The 20,305-nt window shown below is 32.3% G+C and overlaps 2 protein-coding genes across 3 annotated transcripts; both read right to left on the reverse strand.

Moving 5' to 3' along the window:
* Positions 1 to 3,163: 3,163 nt before the first annotated feature.
* LOC130968934 (sucrose transport protein SUC3) lies at positions 3,164 to 8,896 on the reverse strand. Its single transcript, XM_057894447.1, has 14 exons — positions 8,385 to 8,896; positions 7,411 to 7,476; positions 7,062 to 7,160; positions 6,912 to 6,976; positions 6,705 to 6,789; positions 6,575 to 6,608; positions 6,337 to 6,436; positions 5,837 to 5,912; positions 5,266 to 5,616; positions 4,984 to 5,127; positions 4,568 to 4,801; positions 4,356 to 4,419; positions 4,225 to 4,268; positions 3,164 to 3,594 (listed from the first exon to the last, which is right to left on the reverse strand). Exons 1-14 carry the CDS (start codon positions 8,655 to 8,657, stop codon positions 3,424 to 3,426), a joined length of 1,806 nt encoding a protein of 601 aa, XP_057750430.1. The 5' UTR covers positions 8,658 to 8,896; the 3' UTR covers positions 3,164 to 3,423.
* A 1,669-nt stretch (positions 8,897 to 10,565) lies between these two features.
* On the reverse strand, positions 10,566 to 13,588 carry LOC130967560 (binding partner of ACD11 1-like). 2 transcript variants are annotated; one of them, XM_057892470.1, is made up of 5 exons: positions 13,429 to 13,588; positions 12,152 to 12,276; positions 11,598 to 11,673; positions 11,375 to 11,485; positions 10,566 to 11,258 (listed from the first exon to the last, which is right to left on the reverse strand). In XM_057892470.1, exons 2-5 carry the CDS (start codon positions 12,262 to 12,264, stop codon positions 10,830 to 10,832), a joined length of 729 nt encoding a protein of 242 aa, XP_057748453.1. In that variant the 5' UTR covers positions 12,265 to 12,276; positions 13,429 to 13,588; the 3' UTR covers positions 10,566 to 10,829. The 2 variants fall into 2 exon arrangements, with proteins under 2 accessions (XP_057748453.1, XP_057748454.1); XM_057892471.1 differs by having other exon boundaries at positions 12,152 to 12,279; positions 13,429 to 13,574.
* Between the last annotated feature and the right edge of the window lie 6,717 nt (positions 13,589 to 20,305).

Here is a 20,305-nt window from a genome sequence, read left to right on the forward strand (position 1 = left end):
GCTGGCGGGTTGGAGCAGATTGGGTCGTAGGTGGACAAGCCGAGGCGCGACATGTGGAAGCCTCTAAACCGATGATCAAGTGCGCAATCCGACGGTCTGAAATGAATCTGGAGAGGAGAAGAAGCTGGTGACGGCAGCGACTTTCGGCGGCGCGTAAGGAGGCTTCCAATGACGTTTTGGGACTCGTTGAACTCGTGACGACGAGACGAAGACGATGGAGTGGGTGGTGACGAACCAAAGCGTCAGAAAGAAATGAAAATCAAAGATAAAGAATACTGACGGAAGAGGAAACAAAAAGGCTATGGACCAATTGTTGCTGGAAAAAAAAAAACTTAACCTCTTGATACCATATTAGGAACAAAAAAGTAATTTGAAATAATGTATTATTCAGGTTGAAAAAAAATACAATGTACACGGAGTATATATAGCTGCTATTAAAATTAAAATAATAAAAATATAAAATCTTACAATTAATATAATATATAGATACACTATTAAATACAAATAATATTAATTGATCTAATTCGCTTCTAATAATTCTTCTAACAGATCTAACTATGTTGGTACCATAGTGATTAGAATGAGAATTTTGCTGCGTTAGTTCTAAAAACAAAACAAAAATTAAATTCACCATAGGCCGACATATGAATAATGTTGCGATTAGCAACAAAAAAGCTACACAGAATAATTTTCCTATTAGAAGCAATCATGTAACTCTTTTCTCTTTCTTTTTTCGGACTGTTATTTATTTTTTTCTTTTAAAGAAAGTTTTACTCGACAAAACATAAAGCCTGTTTATGACTTTCAATGGAATGGGCTTAGGGACCATTTATGAATGTTTAGTTGGCGTAAATTGTGGCCTAAAGCATCATTAACTTTGGTCCCAAAAGATTTTGAACCTTAAGGTTGGTAAGATAATTAAAACAAAAAGGTGGCCAACAAATTCTTTTTTTTTTTTCATTTATCTTGTATTTGAATTACCATTAAATTTTTCATTGCTAAAAGTTCTAGCTTATTCCCCAAAATAACTGGGTTTTATAGCTAAATCAGGTTAAAATTTGAGTTTAATTTTGATATATTGATAATATAAAAATTTTTATATAACAATCTAATCATATTCATGTTTATATGATCTTTTAATAGTAAATTTAAAAATGAGTTATTTTTACTAATATGATAATGTATAATTAGTTGTATGTATAATTTTTTTTATCAACTGTATATGAAAATTAAATTCTTAAAAATTTAACTTAAAAACATTTCTAGAAAAGATAAATCTTATTTGAGTAAATGAGTTGTACTCCAGCCATTCTTTTCTGATCTGTTTAAGTTAGAATATGAATAATTGAATATCCTTTTCTCTCACAATTGGATCAATACCTTTTAACCAGCACCATGCTTTTGCATATCAAACACACGCAGGGCACTATTAGTCTAAGTCAGTTGATAAAATAGAGGGACAAATACTAAAAGTATTGATTCTATTATATCTTATTAATTTTATAATTAAAATATATAGTATATTATTTTTTATTATAAATAATTTTTTTAATTAAAGAATTTTTTTTCTTTTTTTCTATTTTTCTTGTTTTTTCATTCTATTTTATCTCTCTTATATTATTATTAGTGACTAATTATAAATTTGACAATCAAAATATGTAATATGACATTCTTTAATTATAATTAAAATTAGCATTGAAATATTGAAACTAAAATTTAATAACCAAAATATATCATATGACACTCTCTAATTAAAATTAAAATAAAATATTTCGGTTAAAAATTAATAAACTTTCTTTTTTTCATCCTCTTATCTATCTTTCTACCTTTCTCTATTTTCTCTATCATTTTCACTCTACATATAACTTATAATTTATATTTTATATTATTAATTTGACAAATCAAAATATGTCATGAGATAATTTTAGTTACAATTAAAATAAAATATTTTCTCTAAAATTAACGAACTCCTTCTCTCCTTTTCTTTGTCTCTCTTTTCTCTTTCATTCTCTATTCTTCTCTAAATTTCTGTTCTACAAAAAAATTAATAAAATAATATAATTCAAATAAATTCATAAAATTATAAAAATATATTAAATTTATAATTAAATATAACTTAAAAATATTTAATAATGTTATTCACATAAAAAATATATTTATTATATTATATGCATATTTTTTAAATTTTTTATTTAATTTTAAATGTTTACCGTTGATCTTTCTAATCTGTATTTTATTCTTTTTTTCAAATATTTATTACATATAACTTGGAGAGAGAATAGTGAATACTAATTATTAGTAAAAAATTGATTTTGAGTTAATTTTATAACTATCAATATAAATTTTTTATACTAATACCTAATATTATATATATATATATATATAAAGAGAAAAATATTATTTTTAAATAACAAATATAAAAATTAATTATTTTTATTTGTATAACAGACTTATCACTTAACACATAGTCAAATATAAAAGTAAACACATTAAATTATTTTAAATTTTAGATAATAAATATTAAAATTAATTATTAGTAAAAAGTTAAATTCTTTCACATGAAAATAATGACTAAAAAATTTATTATTTGATTTTTTTAATCTACGGAGATCCTGATCTTCTTAGCTGATAAAGATTTTTGTTTTCTATGATCTTTTTATAAAAATAGTTTAATTTTATAAATTGTGTCATAATCTATAATGTCAGGATAAAACCAAAATCATTTTAAAAAAATTTATGTTCTCGTAATAACATTGCGAACAAAAATGCTAGTAATCACAAATTTAACCACATATTTAACATGCATAATAATACCAGTAGAACCTTATTGCAAGTAAATGTATCATTGAATAAATAAGCACAAATTTAACAACTCATTTAACACACTTGCAATAATAATATTAATGAATCCTTGAAACAAGTAAATACAAGTAATTTTTTTTCGTCGAATTAAATATAAATTGGTTAAACTTATGTAAATTAAAAAGCTATACAAAGATAATCCCCTATAAGATTAGCTTTTAATTATATTTACATGAAAGAAGAAATTGCGAGAAAAAATATCAATTGAGCGACACAGCAGTTTTATTGAGCAACTGAGACAAATCTCAATTGATTTCTTATGAAACTATAATCACTAATTGGCTGAACAACAATCATTACAAAAAAAAAAAGTATTATTATATGCACCTGTGGCTTTTTCTTCTATTGTGCTATCAGTTAACATTACATAGAATACAGACACCCCAGAATAAGGGGTAAAAAGAATGAATTTGAATATGGGATTCTACTTCTGTGTATTGGAAAGGAACATACAGAGTCACATACATGGGCACCGCAGCAGCTCTTCAAACTTATGTGTTCTTCCAATTTCTGAGGGCCATGTACAAGTAAAAATATCACCAGATTTGATTCACCTCATCGTTAGCCGAAGTGAAATCCTGAAGACTTGAAAGAACTGTTAGATAGATTTGGCAGTTTGAGAGTCGCAATAATGCCGCCTGCTAGAGCACATATCGATGCCAAAACAAAGGCAGGAACATTGCCGCCACCAAAGAGAGCATCCCATGGACCAGAACCAAGGGATATGACCATCTAAAGAAATCAACAATACGTTAAAGAAGAATTTTGACAAATAATTCTAACTAGTAAAATACAAATGATCCCATTAGTGAGTGAGGGACAACCAATATAGCCTACTACTACTAAAGTCCAAGATAAAGGCAACCATCGATTGGCCACAGTGCGATACCATCCATACACCACAAAAGAAAAAAAGAACATGAAACTGGTAGGTAATAACTGAAATCGGTAACAAGATAACAGGGAAAATCCTACCCAGGTTCCTTTAACAAAATTTACATTCTCTTGATCAATGTTACTTTTAGATAGATGGGTCCTTCAGTGATATTAAATTTTAATTATCCTATCATTAATTACAGGACTGGAATTTTATCCAAAAAATAATGATGACGAGAACAAAAAGATTAGAGGATGAAGGCGGCTCTTTTTAGAGTATGGATAAAGGTGTTAATTGCATATTAAAGATCAAAACACCAAACTTCACATAATTAATATTTCACTGTGAACAGACATACAAATGGAACTTGAAATCAAACTTGCAATAATAATAACTATTTTTTTCAAAGACATGATTATGTCACTTCAAAAGAGTCTAACCCATGAATGGACTCATAACAACAATACTTGAGAATAATAAATTACCTGTGGAACAACGATTGCAAGATTTAGAACTCCTATAGCCAATCCTGCACAACCAATTGGATGTCATGAAATCATAAACTTATCTTAGCTGATCAAATATTAAGCACACATCTTCAGCATTGAATACTAACCTTGGCCACCACCTGAATCAGCAGTCAGCTCCGCTGTGACAGCAAAGGGAACACTATAGGTAATCTGCAATCAAAACATGGGAAATCTATCCTGTCATGAACTTTCAGGTATGTTAACGGAACTAAGCTAGAATTGGTAGAGAAGATTGGTTGGGTAAAGGAGGAAACTGGCAAAGTGAAGAGTTTGGTGCCACAGCATTCCTAGGACTTACCGCAAGAGGAAAACCAAGAAGAACAAACACAACCAAGGAAGCAACCTTGATTCCTTCACTTGCTCCAATTACATGTTGAATACCTCCAGGGTGATCTTGGATGGAAATCAGACTAATTATAGCAGTGCCAGCCATGCAAACAAAGACGATAAAATTGCTAACAGCCCATACTATTCTTGCACCCATCCAGTTACACATTGGTTCAATGAAAAACGAGCTAATTCCCAGGACAATCTATCAAGCCATAAATGCAATGTAAGATTTATGATTACACAGGAAGAAACAAAGTTAATTTAAAATAAATAAGTCACTGATCATTATTGGTAAAAACTTCGTGACAATTCTCTTCAGAAAACCCCCTCCCCTTTTCTTTCTCCCCTGTTTAAAAAAATGATGCTCAAATTGTGAGTTCTTACTGAATTCAACAGCAAACCAAATGCACCTTCTCTAACACCTTGATCATAAAGACCTACTTCAGCAGAGCTCCCTTTAGGATCTCCATGATAAACTTCCCTCCCCATCCAATCCGTATCAAACAGAAAGAAGGGAAACCATGACAACTGCAAGTAACAAAGGTCAAAGGGTTGAAGGAAACATAAGAAGGATCTCAAGTGGGATGCATATGCACAAGCCAACCAACATTCACAACCATTTTAGAAATGCAGAAATGTATATAATGTATGTACTGCAGTACCTACCCAAGTAAGAGCCATTACAACAAGCACTGAGTGCATTGCAGGTGGCAAATGCCTTAAACTTGTCAATAAGTTTACTAATACTGCTCCAGGTCCATCCATAAAGTTTTCATTATGATCTTCCCCAGCTTGCAAATTCTCATGTTTTAGCTCTACACCTTTCTCAATGTGATCCTCATTTATCTTTCCATTGATGTCATTTGATAAAGGCTTTGATTTTGAGAATTCAAAGCCATTTTGTTGTTGTTCATCCAATAAAGGATCAGAATCTGATAAGCGACAATGCTGAGTTGTAGTAAGCGGAACCTCATCAGCAAAATATAGGGTGACAAGTGTGCATAATGTCAAGAAAACCTGCTGACGTTGTCGATTAGATTCCACTAGTGAAAAGTAACTATACATAGATTTAAGGATTTAATTTTTATATGATGATAGTACAAAAAGTTTTGTGTAGTCATCCTATTATATGATGTCCTAACAACAAACACGTTAGTCCTTTATATCCACTACTCTGAAAGTCATATATTCTTATATGATCTGACAATATATAAAATGATATCAGATAGTAACCCACCACAGCAACAAGAAATGCAGCCTTAAGATTGCCACAGGCTTCACAGCAAGCTCTATTTGTCAGGAAAGGGAACCATCTGCTCAGGTAAGAAACAAATAATATCAATGAGCAGAAAATAAGCATTAACTTCAAGTAAAACCTATACAAATTACAAATATGGTAAACAAAGCATGCTTCTGTAAAAGATAGAATCCTCATTCTTCTGAGAGACCCTTCACAAGAGTTGTTCTACACCATCCTAAGGATCCCTTCTGTTATAATAACTCTTCAGCATATAAATGTAAAACAAATTATTGTGACTTGTTTCAAACAAATTGATTTCATAAGGAAATCTGCTAGATGGCTTTAATTGCTAGAATTACATGCCATGACTAGTGACCTTTGCATGAATAAGGGGGCTTATCTCTACATTTCATCATTGACAAAATGCCATTCTCAAAGGAACATGAGCAATGAGTTTTATGTAGTTAGCACTGTGCGAAATATTAGCAAGGCCTCACCTGTTCCACTTTCCACTAGCACCAGCAGAATATCCCAGGATATTGCCAACTGCCATCCATGAACAAAATATAGCATTTGCTACATTGCGTTGATCAGGACCTAATAATAGGAAAATTATTGTATCATGATGTTTTGTCGATATCAAGAAAGTATTTAATACAAGATGAAAATCAAGAATCCACATTGTGATTGTTGAGAATGTGAACAAAGAAAGCATGTAAAATAAGCAAGTTCTACCTGAAAGATCAGCCAAAAGTGCCCGAGCTGGCCCCTACAAATTAAAATTTGAAAACATAAAAGAAAACTTACTTTCTTTCATCAATATAAAGATAACAGAAAGAAGCACATTCTAATTCTTTGACCTTACCTGCACAGTGTTGTTGGCAAGATCCAGCATCCAGAACCCAAGAATAAATACAAGAGCAGCTCTTGTTCGGGTGCCTTTAAATGTGCTAGAATTTCAAAAATATAAAATTCATTAGTATTTAAGTAGGTTCATAGACGTGAAATTTTAAAAGCAGAAGTGTGGTAAAACTAAAAGAGTAAACAAGAATGAACAGATGGCAAGGGAAACCTGCAATGCTCACTTGTATCCCCGAATAAATATCCAATGTCTGCAGAAAACCCAATTAATATCACCTACATTTCAAGACATAATTTAGCTAATGTGAAATTAAGTGTCAAAGTAACCCAGATGTAAACAATAAGGACCACTGATGCTTACAGCCAAGGAAATCATAAGGGATCCTGCCAGAATGAATGGACGCCTTCTACCATACTTCGAAGTACATTTATCACTCCATATACCAACACAGGGTTGAACCTGTGACAAAAGGTGATACAAATTTGTAATTCGCATGTTTAAATCAATCCAGTAACGAATCATAGATTTGTCCAGACCAACACCCATATTCCATAGATAGATATATGTTATAAAGTTAATAAACATTCAGTGGAACGGCATAGACGCTTGAATATAATTTAATGGAGCAAAAGAAAAAAACAGGCATGAGAAGAATTTTAAAGAAAATTAATATAAAAATTTAAAAATAAAGCAAGACTATATCACCTACCACAAGGCCAGTAATGGGGCCACAGAGCCAGATAAATGAAGAAAATGCATGTCCTATACCCAACGTCTGCACCAAAAATGAGTATACAGTTAATTGGAAAGCTGAAGATAATGCTATAAAGACACATTAAACATTGACAGCAAATTAGTTAATACCAAAAGCATATATTAAAAAAAAGGATAATCGTCCAAAACAAGTCAAGCAGAAAACCATGCAAGCAGATACACCTCTTATGCAACTAAAATAACTAAATAATAGAAATACTCCTCTGAGGCCAATTGCAATTGATCCGCTTAGAGCTCAAGAGAATCTGCGTTCAACGGCTTGTGAAGTGACAACTTTGAAATACCACTTCAGTGGCGATTTGGTGAATGCTAAACAGTGTTGAACAAAGTTTCCGCAGACAAGGCCCCCCGCCCCGCCCCCAACAAAAGGAAAAGAGTATCACAATAACGGGTGCGTATTTAATAAATCCCCAGAACTTAAATCAGACGAGCACATAACATAGGTACACGGTAGAGCTAACAGCATTATACTTTAGCCTACTATGCAAATTACAGAATGCAGGTACAATAATAAAAGATAGTGCAACGAAGCTTTCCCGTACAAACTATTAAGCCTATATAGAAATCTATTTATTGACCCGTACAAATCAACTAGCTTCATCTACTGTTTAAAACACAAGCTCGCAGCCATTATCCGCTCTCAAAAAAAACCCAGTAACCCTCAATCACCGACCGTAGCAACTAGATTCTAGCAACAGCAAACAAAACCCAAAATTTCAATTCCCATACTCTTTTCAAAGTCAGCATTCACTCCAAAAAGCAAAACCTCCCGAGGTTTAGCAACATGCCCCCATTCTCTAAACAATTGAAGGGAAAAAAAGAACTCAGAATCTAACTCACAAGGATCCGATCAAGCACATTCCCCCCCCCCCCCCTTCTTTTTTCTTTTAAAAAAAAGGTCAATTCAACCTGTATGTAAGGAGTGAGGAGAGAGAGCTGCAAGGCCCAACCGAATTGAACGCCGGCGGCGACGGTGCAACTGAGTACCAGATGGACCAATCTGGCGTTCTTGGGCGGAGTAGGAGGGATCGGAGATCCATCATGAGGGTGAGAGTTTTGCGCGATCCGGCGGCGATGGTTGACGTCCTCGACGCCGACCAGCTCCACCTCATGCGCGGCGGAATCCTCCCTCAAATTCCTGTACGGAACGCGGATGGACACCGCGTCAGACTTCCCCGCCATGACCGGCAACGCGATTCAGTAGCTACCAATCGCAATGCGCACGATCTGTTTGTCACAATGCTCGTGTACATTCACTTCGATCCAATTGCGAAAGAAAAACGAGAAAAGGATAGAATTCTATTCCAGGGTTTATCGTTGAAATTGGATTTTTTGATCTGAAAGATAGAATGAGAGAGTCAAATTTGGGAATTAGGCGGGCGAAGGAGGAGAAGGCGTTGAAGAATAGGTGCAAGGTTGGAGGCTACCATACTCTCGGTGCAAGCGAGATCTGCTACGTTGCATCAGTGTGAAGAATTCTACATCGGCGTCTGATTCATCTGCCACGTGGCACAATTGCTAATGCTTTGGTATTAATTGCTGAGGAGTGCTAGAAGCCATTTGTAGTAATTAATTAGTTATTAATAATATTTTTAATAATGTAAAATTTCATCTAAACATATAAAATTATTCACTTTTTTTTGTTAGTTATATATATTAACCAAAATTTAATAAAATTACTAATCCTTTAGACTTTTTCATTAACTGCTTCCTAAGAAAAACAATGACTCCTAAAATTTTCTACTTAGAATTTTCACTTTTTTATATAAAAGAGAATATAATAAAACAACCAAGCTAAGCGCCAAATTTGCACTATTTGTGTAAAAATTTATATGTTATGCACAAATATTTATATATTATATACAAAAATTTTATATTATATTAATAAATTTATATTATATATAAAATTTTTTGTATTATATTTTAAAAATTTGTGTTATATTGATAAATTATCATATTTTTTAATAAAAATTTATATACTGCAAAATACACAAAAAAATGCTAACATATGCGTGTATTTTTTCTGCTAGATTTATACTAATTTGATTGAACTTAATTACAAAAATACTTGTATATATAACATCATCCATAATAAAAAAAAATTGTCAATAAATATGCACTTTTTGTAAAAAGAGAGAAATAAATTCCGAGGTGGGATTCAGAATCAAGAACTGTCGGTGCGTGATTGAATAACTTATAGCTTAAGGAAGTGCTCATCAAGTTGCAGTAAAAAAAGAATTAGCGAACAAAAGCAGGTTAATTGAATGATAATAGTAGGTATACCCAAAGGGGGGGGGGGGGGGGGGGGTAAAAGTTCATGAAACAGTATCTTAACCACATGTGTAATTTTATGAAATTAGTCAAATAATTTGCTCTTATTTTGTAAGAGAGTGCTAATGCTGGGTAATCAATTCAGTGATTCAGTCTAACTTTATTTTGGTACAATGGAATCAAAACTAAAAGTGGGAAATGGGAAATTATTGGGTTTGGCAGGAAAAGGTTTTAATTTTTTTTCTCTTTTTATTAATTCTTTAAATTCCTTATTTTAAAGTATTTAATCAATGTCATAGCAAAAATCCTTATTCAATGAATACTCGCCACTCGGTTTTAAAAACTAAACAATTTTTTATCAACAACCATTTTTCGTTTTTTATTCTATATTACCAACTTGGGTTACATACTTTTAGTGCCGTGGAACCAAATTCAACATCTGTGGTCTTGCTTACACTGGAACTTTTCTACCCAAAGGGTATGAGGTCATTGAAATTTGGAATATGAATCTGATGTTTGATTTAATTAGGACCATTCGATCTACAGATCTGAACATTCCAGATCGTAGGGTGGAATAGTTGAATTTAAGTGTCACTCTAACTTGCATTCAAAGTGTCCCAATTTCTGCTTTTATAATATTTAAAGTAAATAACAATCAAAGGGTAAGCTTGACTATTAGAAATAACAAAAAAGAATATATGAATAAATAAAACAAGGCCACGTAAGGAGCACTGATATGGGTGCATACACTGTTTGACTCAGCTCAATTCTATTGCATCACCCCTTTGTGCATAGTTTGTTAAGGAGAAAAAAAAATGATTATGCAGCTAAATTTACCTTACTAATCACATCAAGACAATTAAATTACACATGACATTGTAGTCTTGTAATAGATCATAATTCTAATACACATAAAGCAGTAAGTTCAGCTGTTCATATGTATATACAAAATATGAAGCATGCATAGCTATACTAATAACAATACTATAATAACAAGCTATATTCAGAACAGGGAAAAAAGATAAACAAGAAAAGAGAGTTGAATTATGGTTATGATTATGGCTATCAACTTATGGCAATGGCTCAATTTTTAGCTCCACGGTTACCTAAATCGGAAGCAACCTGCGCTGCCCGGGTTAAAGCACCGGAAACCCAGAAGGCACCCTTAGAGAAATAGCTACTATTAACTACAGTGTTCGCAGCTGCAGCCACAGATCGTCCCGTGGCAAATGCAGCTGACTTGGCAGTTTCTGATACATGATACCTTTGATCGGCGGATCTAACAGCCTCATAGCTAGCTGATAACTTGTCGGTGAGGCCGATTCTCTGGCTCAGCTCGGCTACCTTTGCTGTTGCCGTGGCTGAAACCCCATGGGACTCGTCGAATTCCTTAGCCTTGGCTAATGCGTCTTTGCTGAGGACATACCCTTTTGCTATCATGGTCTTGACGACTTCTTGAGTCACTGTAACTACTTCTCCGGCAGAGGAAACAAATTGGTGGCTTTGTAGCGTCTGAAAGAGGACAAGCTAGACCATGAACATTCAATAGAAAGCTAGACCATGAACATTCAATAGAAAGCTACAACCATTGGTGGTTGAAAACAAATGAAAGAAATACATCTACATACAGTTGATGAATCGTCGTCATGGTTATAGGATGGCCGGTTCCAATTATCGAACTCATCTTCATACTGCCCCCAGCGAGTAATGCATACACTTTGGTCTAAAATCGTGGCTCCCTAACACATCAAATTATGTAGAAAGGTATACACAACACATTAATCATATAACTTATCAGTGACCAGCTTACGAATTACATCGGTCCTGAACATGAGTTTGATGAATACTCACACTTAGCAAGCAAGCAGTTTCTAGGGAATAAGCATCTTTGAATGTCACATATGCAGTGCAAGCATAATCACCAGACCTGTATTCAACAATATTATAAGCAAGTTTTATAGCATATTTTAACACACTAGGTCCAACTCATCTGCAAGAATTAGCAACAGGGGAAATAGTAATCATCTCTGTCATGACTAATTAAAACACAGTACCAGTGGAAATTTGAAAATCGTATCCAAAATGAACATTTTTTGGAGTCTGATCTATAGCATTTTACAACAATAACAACAAAGTATTGTTACTCTAGGTGGGATCGGGTGCATCAATCAAACAACACCATTGTACTGTGTCAAGAATCATGTCTGAATTTGATTCATGTATTGAGAAAAAGCAAAGCAATCAAGTTGAAATATACCCGAAGCAAAGCAACAAAAAGAAAGAAATTAAGTTTCACTTTAAAAACTATGGACAATAGAAAGAAGGGAACATCAAGAATCACCCCATAGCCCATACAAGATACAGCATGCTACAAACCTGATAAAGCGATAAAGATCAAGTATTACCTGACAATTTCGACATACTCAATTGCACCAGAGAATGCGAAAAAGTCATACACATCCTTCTCAGTGGCTTTTGGCGATAGACTGGTAACTTCTACGGTATATCCACTAGACATGTTTCTGGTTTGCTACTTGTTTAGTATGAACACAACGGAGGAACAGAAATGGTAAAATCAAGTCAAAATGGTGAGGGTCATAAAACATAGGCCTAAAAGCTACGGTAAACAAACAAGAATTGTAAGTCAAGTTGTTCTTATTAAAGAGAGTAAAGATTGAAGAAATACAGAAGTATAAGAGAAATGGATGGTGGAAATGGTTTAATCTTGATAATTGAAGGAATCTAAATATACTAGGCCATAAGATAATATGAACTATATTGATATAATATGATCATATTGTAGTGTCCTGGTGTGTTACAACTTACAAGAAGCAAAAAACTAATACTGTTTATAGTGATCTTAAAGCACTCATCCCAATTAACAAATAGAGAATAAGTTTTGATACCATATTAGGATTGAATGTAGTCACCAAAAAAATATTAGGATATACTTAGTTCACTCGCAAAAGTTAGCTCATGAAATGGAGGATGCCCAAACTCTTACAATGGCTTCCAGGGCTTATCTCTAGGCGATGTGAAAATCCTAACTACAAACAAATCTGACATTTCAATAGCATCGCAATTACCAAAAACCGATTTCTTCAGCCAAAATCCTGAAAGTCACTGTCCTACATCTACACAGCAATACAGGACACATACAACTAGCTATGAAATGGTAGTTTCTTGCCTCAATGATCGGCCACCACCTCCCCAACCTCAAATACTTTTGTCAATCCACCCCCACCATCACCTCAACCTCACCAAATTGATCACGTCAATTCCTCAGCCACTAATCAGTACCCAACATCACCACCACCACTTCTTGTGGCCACCCAGCCACTATCATAATTTCAACCACCATTCTTCTCAAAATTTCCCCCAATACTATTTTATGCTTTGACTATAGCTTTACTACCCCCAATATCTTGTGATCTAAGAATTCCTCATTGATTTTCCAGCATTAGATGAATTTCCCAACCACATTCCTCTTTCCGAGTTATGATCCTTAAGAACTATTCTACCGATTGAATTATACATCATTATTTGGCACCTTCATTGCCCAAGTTCATACTTCCAATCACAGAAATATAAAAAAAAATCCAAAAAATAGTATTTTAATAATAAACGACAGAGAGAGAGAGAGAGAGAATAACAATTGAGGTAAGATAAGAGAGTAGCGTACAAGTTCAGAGAAGGTGGAGAATTTAGATGAGCGAATTGAGCAGAGGAAGCCAAGCCAGACACTGTGATGACGGTGGTGTGGTTTCTACAAGTAACAACCAATTAACTGTTCCCTCTGGTCATTCTCTCATCTCCAATCCCCATTATTATGTGGTAGCAACCACAATTTAAAGTTTTTAACATTCTCATATTTTATTAATAAATAGAGTTTAATTATTTTACATGTACGTATAATTATATCATTTTTTTTGGATGATCATGATTAATTTTGATATATTATTTGTTTTCTTTTAATAATTTTAGACATTTCATTTTAGTTAAAATAAAGATCATTTTCTATAAAATATAACTTTTATCATTTGATAAAAAAATATATTTTTTTATAATGTAAAAAAAGTTCAAAGATAAAATAGGAGATTTTAATATTTATATCAAAATATAAATTAATTTTATATTAAAATGTACAATAATTTTACTCCTTAAAGATATTTTTAATTTTTTTTTCTAAAAAAGAGCTATTCAAAACAAGCACGCACATAACATTATATTTATTATCACCATCATCATTGTTGTCATCGTCATCAACAATAGAGATTGCTCATGTTGTTACTCCTTAAATTTTAATCAAAAGAAGATAATTTATATTTGAGAAAAGAATAAATTAATCTCTAATTTTTTGGTTTGTAGATATTTAAATTTTTGAAAATTTAAAAATATATTTAAACCTTTAATTTTTTTAAAATTTGGACATCAATTTTTGAGTCTAATTTGTCCTATTTTAAAAACTCTCTTATATATGTATTCATATCAACCAGGTCAATTCAACAGAAGTCACGTTTATTTTTTTCGTTGATTTTCACAAATTCAAGTGAACATAAGAAATTAATATATCCAAATTTTAAAAATATCAGAAATTTAAATGTATTTTTAAATTTTCTTTGTAGATCAGGAAGTCTTTGGATCAGTTTAGATTGAATTTTAAAAAAAGTACTTAATTTTTTTATCTTTTTTAATAAACAAAAATTATTTTATATTTGAATAGAATTTTTAAAAATAATTTTTAAATATTAAAAATATCTTTTATTTTTATTTTTTTTAAATAAAGTATTATTAACTAAAAAAAAGTAAATAATTTATTTTTTAATAAAAATATTTTTTTAAATATATATATTCAAATAGATTTTAAATTGAGTAAAAATACTTTATTAAAAAATTATTTTTTTAACTTAAAAAAAAGTTTTTTTTTTAATCGATGGATTGGACAACCCCAATCTTAAATTACACATTCACGCACTTACTCACACACACTAACCTAGCCATTGCTATTGTTTTTTTTTCTTTATATGTTTTTATTTGGATTCCACTCTTTTAAAATATTTGCTGACTTTTGTATTAGAGTCTCCTTTAAGTACCCCTACTTCTTCACAATGATTCCGGTGTTACTAACCATAGTAAGCGCCTACTGCAAGATCTAGACTAAATTTTAATTGAAATATCAAATTACAACTTATAAATCTTAATTAAGTTAAAATTGTTAAATAAGTAGTCTTAATATATAATATCAAATACGATCGAGTAATTAATAGACTTTTAGTTAATGAATTATAACTTAAATGACATAGTTTCTCCATACTCATCTAAGAGGTTGCGGGTTCGAGTCTTCTATCTTTAGTACAATAATAATAATAATAATAATAATAATAATAATAATTAATAGACTTTTAGTTATATAGACGACAAGGATGTTCAAATTCATGACGACTAATTTGCGACATTAGGAGGATAGGGTTTGCTGCTGACCAATGGGTTGCTGCATGCACAAGGCGAGATTCGAACTCCCGACACTTGCTTAAGCGGACTAGTGAGCTAACCACTAGACCAACCTAACTTGGTTGCTATGCCGGATATTTTACTACCAATGGATTGAATCAACACTCTTTTTCCGTCAAAAAAAAAAAATACCATATCAATAAATTATTTTTAGTCATTTTAAAATATATAATACTATTTTTCTTTTTTCTTTTTTTACTTTTTTTTTATAAATAGGCCCTTGTTGGTATTAGGCCCATTTTTGGATTTTTTTTGTATAAATTTTGATATTTGATGTGTACTCCAATAGTCACAAAAATATATGTAGATTTGGCGTCAATTAAATTTGAAATATTAAAAGCACTGTGTTCAACTTTAAAACTTCAGTTATGCAATAAAAAAGGTCCTGGGAATAACTTCAGAACTAAGATCAAAGATCGAACGACCTTACCTACCTAATATTTATATATTAAAAATAAAATCTATTCAACTCTCTCAATATTAAAAAATAAATTATCTTTTATTATATGTCATATTATTATTAGTTAAAATAAATTAATTTATTATGACTAACTTTAATCTTTTATTTAATTTAACTAATTAATTATAATATAACTATTTTTACAATTTATAAAAATTTATTGGAAAAACTTCATTATCAAAATAGTCCGATTATATGATAAAGTATTATTATCCATTTGATTGAAATAAAAATTTTATTTCTTTTTTTATTTACAATAAACATCAATTTTGGTTCTAACTTATGGCAAGGCCTGCATGGAGGGACTTCATCCTATGAACTTGGATGATCTTATGATGTATTACTAATGAGTTTCAATCGTGAATATACAATTCATTGCAATTAATAAATTTTAAATAGAATAAATGATGAACTTGGATAATCGTGTTTATAAATATCATAACTACCTAACTCCACAATTTCTATTTATTAGTATTACAAACTCAGAAGCATTTTGATTAAAATCTGCTATAATGCTGAATCGAAAAATGAAAAAGAGTGAAAGTGCAAAATGAATTTAAAAGAGATTTAAAAATAGAATTATGATTATGATTAATCTCATTTATTTGTAACTGACTAATTCTATATTTGTAGATATTAGAAAAATTAAAACATACTAATTTAGTACCTTTTTAATTAATTTAATGTTATGAATTGACAGTTTCTAACAAATTTTAAATTCTAACATTTACGTAATAATTTTACTAATTTGAAGATACAACTAATTAACTATATAAGTTGCATAATCTTATCATCTAACAGCCTCCTTTAAGCTTAGAATGCATATATCAACCAATTTAAGCTTGCGATAAAACGATGCAAATGGTCCTGGAACTAAACTTTTTGTGAGCACGTCTGCTATCTACTCTTTATTGGGGATTGGCAGTAACTTTAGTGAATCATCTTGTACTTTATCTCTCAGGGCATGATAATCTATCTCGATATGCTTCGTTCTTTCGTGAAATACAGGGTTGGCGGCTATATGCATTGCGGACTGGTTGTCGCAGTAAAGAGTGATTGGTTTGCTCAGTGGGGTATGAAAGTCTCGAAGTATGTAGCTCAGCCACCTTCCCTCACATGTTGCCAAAGCCATAGCTATATAATCCGCTTTCGCTGATGATCTAGCAACTGTAGTTTGTTTTCTACTTTTTCATGACACAAGAAATGAACCCAAAAAGAAATAAAATCCAGAAACGGATCTCCTTGTGTCTAAACATGTTCTCCAGTCTGAATCTGAGTATCTTGTGAGCGACAAATCTGATGAGGTGGAAAAGAATTTTATTCCGCTGGCTGGTGCACGCTTTATATATCTTAAGATGTGCAGGATGCTTTGAAATGATCTGTTGTAACGTAGTCTAAGTACTGGCTCAACTTGTTGACAGCAAATGAAATATCTGATCTTGTATTTATGAGGTACAACAGCCTCCCAACAAGCCTGTGGTAAAGAGTCAAGTCAGTTAATGCCGTGCATGAATATTTGGACAGTGGAGTAGTGTAGTTCATTAGCGTAGTCGCAGGCTTGGCATTTGTCATTCCAAATTCATGGAGGAGATCACTAACATATTTCCGTTGATTCATGACAATTCCCTCTTTGCTTCGTGTGATTTCAAAAACCAAAAAGTACTTAAGTTTACCTATGTTCTCGATATTGAATGTAACATCCAACACCTTTTTTATCCGATTGATTTCATTCATGTTATTGTCAGATAAAATCATATCATCCACATACACAAGAATGCAAGTGAAACCATCTCTGGTACCTTTGGTAAAGAGAGATGTATTTGCCTTGGATTGAATGTACCATGAAGCTTTGAGATTTGAGCATAATTTGTGGTTTCATTGACGACTAGCTTGATGAGCCCATAAAGAGATCTTTCAAACTTACAAACACTGTTTGGGAGAGCTGATAAACCTGAAGGAACCTTCATAACTGTCTCAGGGAGATCATCATGTAAAAAGGCAGTGTTGACATCAAATTGGTAGAGAAACCAACCCTTAGACACTACAAGTGCCAACAAAACTCGAAGAGTAGATATTTTTACTACAGAACTAAATGTGTCAAAGAAATCAAATCCAGGGATTTGAGTATAACCTTTTGCAAGGAGCCTTACTTTGTGTCTTTCCAGTGTCTCATCTGCTTTGAGTTTGGTTTTAAAAATCCATTTGCACCCCACTGCTCTCTTTCCTTTAGGTAAGGATGCAACAGTCTAAGTTTTATTTGCTTCAAGAGCATTGAATTCTGATCTGATTGCCTCTTTCCAATAATTTGAATTGCTTGTTCATAACTTTGAGGTTCAATGATAGAATCAATAGCTAAAGAAAAAATTTTGTGTGCATGTGAAAAATTATCATAGGACATGTATTGAAATAGTGGATATCTTACCTTAAAAGATGATTGGGATTCATTCTGAGTTGCTGTACTGGTTTGAAAATATTGGAAATCAGACAAATATGTTGGTGGTTTTCTAATCCTACATGATCTCCTAAGAGTTGAAGTTGGTGAAATAGTGGATGTATGAGAAGAAGGAGGAACGAGAGTTTGAGTATGATTAGTGTGTGCATCATGAGGTGTGTATGAGGTGGTAAGATGTGATTGTGAGTGAAGTGTATGTGAAACATGATTTGGTGTGCTGGTGGTGAGATGTGATAGTGAGTGAGGTGTATGTGAAACATGATTTGGTGTGCTAATAGCAGATCCTGTAACACGAGGTGATGTATTATTTGTAATAGGCATAATGGGTGTATGTGCTGATTTGAATGTGTCGTCAAAGAGTAAAGTACGGTTATTTGAAATTTGAGCATTATTAGTAGATAAATTGTTAGTGAATGAAGAGTCAAGGACATATTTAGTGTGAAAAGAAAAAAAATTTTCATAGAAAATGACACTTCGTAATAAAAAAAATTTATTAGTTTGCAAATCTATAAGGAGATACTCGTTAGTACCAAGCTTAAAATCTAAAAATACAGTTTGTTTGGCTTTCTTTTCTAATTTGATTTTGTGAGCAGCTAAATTCGAGGCAAATGTCAAACAGCCAAAAATTTTAAAATGTTTGATGTAAGAGAATTTATTAAACATGACTTGATAGGGACATTTTAAATTCAAAGAGGAGCTAGAAATTCTATTAATAACATGAATGGCATGAACAGTAGCTAAATGCACTTTTTTTTTTTAGAAAGATTACTTTCAAATAGAAGAGCTCTCGTCATGTTTAAGATATCCTGATGCTTTTTCTCTATTATACAATTTTGTTGTGAAGATTTCACACAAGTGGTTTGCTGTAAAATACTTTTTGAGTTGTAAAATATCTTTTGATAAATTTCTTATCATTATTTGATCTTATGCATTTCACTTTCTTTTGAAATTGAATTTCAATCATTGTGATGAAGTTTCGAATTATGCTTGGCTAAGAAAAAAATGTGGTATATACCTTAGAATGGGGCTTGTGCCTCAATTGGATTTGAAGAATTTTAATGAAAAAAGAGACATACATGTGCAGTAGCACTACTGTCTAAAATTCAATCATTTAGTTTCAATTTATGTTTGGTTAAGAAAAGAATGTGATATATACCTTGAAATGAGGCTTGTGCCTCAATTGCCAGTTCTGAGTTATGAACAAGATCTTCTTCACGATAATAAAGCAATGAGAGCTTGTTTTGGCTCTTTGAAAAATAGAGAGCTTAAATTGTTACTATTCTTTCCTAAAGTAGAGTTACTGCTTTTTTCAATTTCATCATCAGTAGTGACATGATTTATGATTCTTGAGCTTGAATCTTGCTGGTAGTGTAGAGGAAAACCATGCTTATGATAGCATGTGTCAACTAAGTGGCCAATTTTATCACAATGAGAGAACTTCTTGATCATTCTTCTTCCTCCTAAGCCACGGCCTCTGCCTCCATGCCCTCTCCCTCTTTCTTGAACGTTCATGTTGCCTTTATTAGTGTTGAAGTTACTGTCAGTTGCAGCATTTACCAACATCTTACTTTCTGCATGATCTGAACTTGACATTTGCCTTTCTTGTTGTACTAATAGTGGAAAAACAGTATTGACGTCAGGGAGGGGTCTCATTAAGATGATTTATGATCTCACATTTCCGAACTCGTCATTCAAGCCTCTCAAGAACCTAACCACTTGTTACTGCTTATTGTATCCTCTAACAATCTCTAATCTACACGTGCATGATCCAGTACAATTGCATGATGGAATCAGTTAAAACTCTTCTAATTCTTCCCATAGTCCCTTCATCTTTGTAAAAAAATGAAGTAATTGACAAATCTCCTTTTCTTGCTGAGTATATACATTTCTTCTTCCAATTCAACGATTCTGAACCAATCTCCTTCATAGAATTTGTGCTTAAGATCTTTCCACAACTCTAATGCCACATTACACCACATCACACTTTGAAAAATCTCGCTACTTAAAAAGCATGCAACTAAGACAGAACAAAGGTGTTGCATCTATCCCAACTTCAAACGTGCAATCAGATTTCTCGGATTTTGGTAAAGATCCATCTATAAAACTGAGCTTGTTCTTTATCTTCAGTGATATCCA

This window comes from Arachis stenosperma, chromosome 3 (assembly GCF_014773155.1).
Source record: "Arachis stenosperma cultivar V10309 chromosome 3, arast.V10309.gnm1.PFL2, whole genome shotgun sequence".
Classification (NCBI taxonomy): Eukaryota; Viridiplantae; Streptophyta; class Magnoliopsida; order Fabales; family Fabaceae; genus Arachis; species Arachis stenosperma.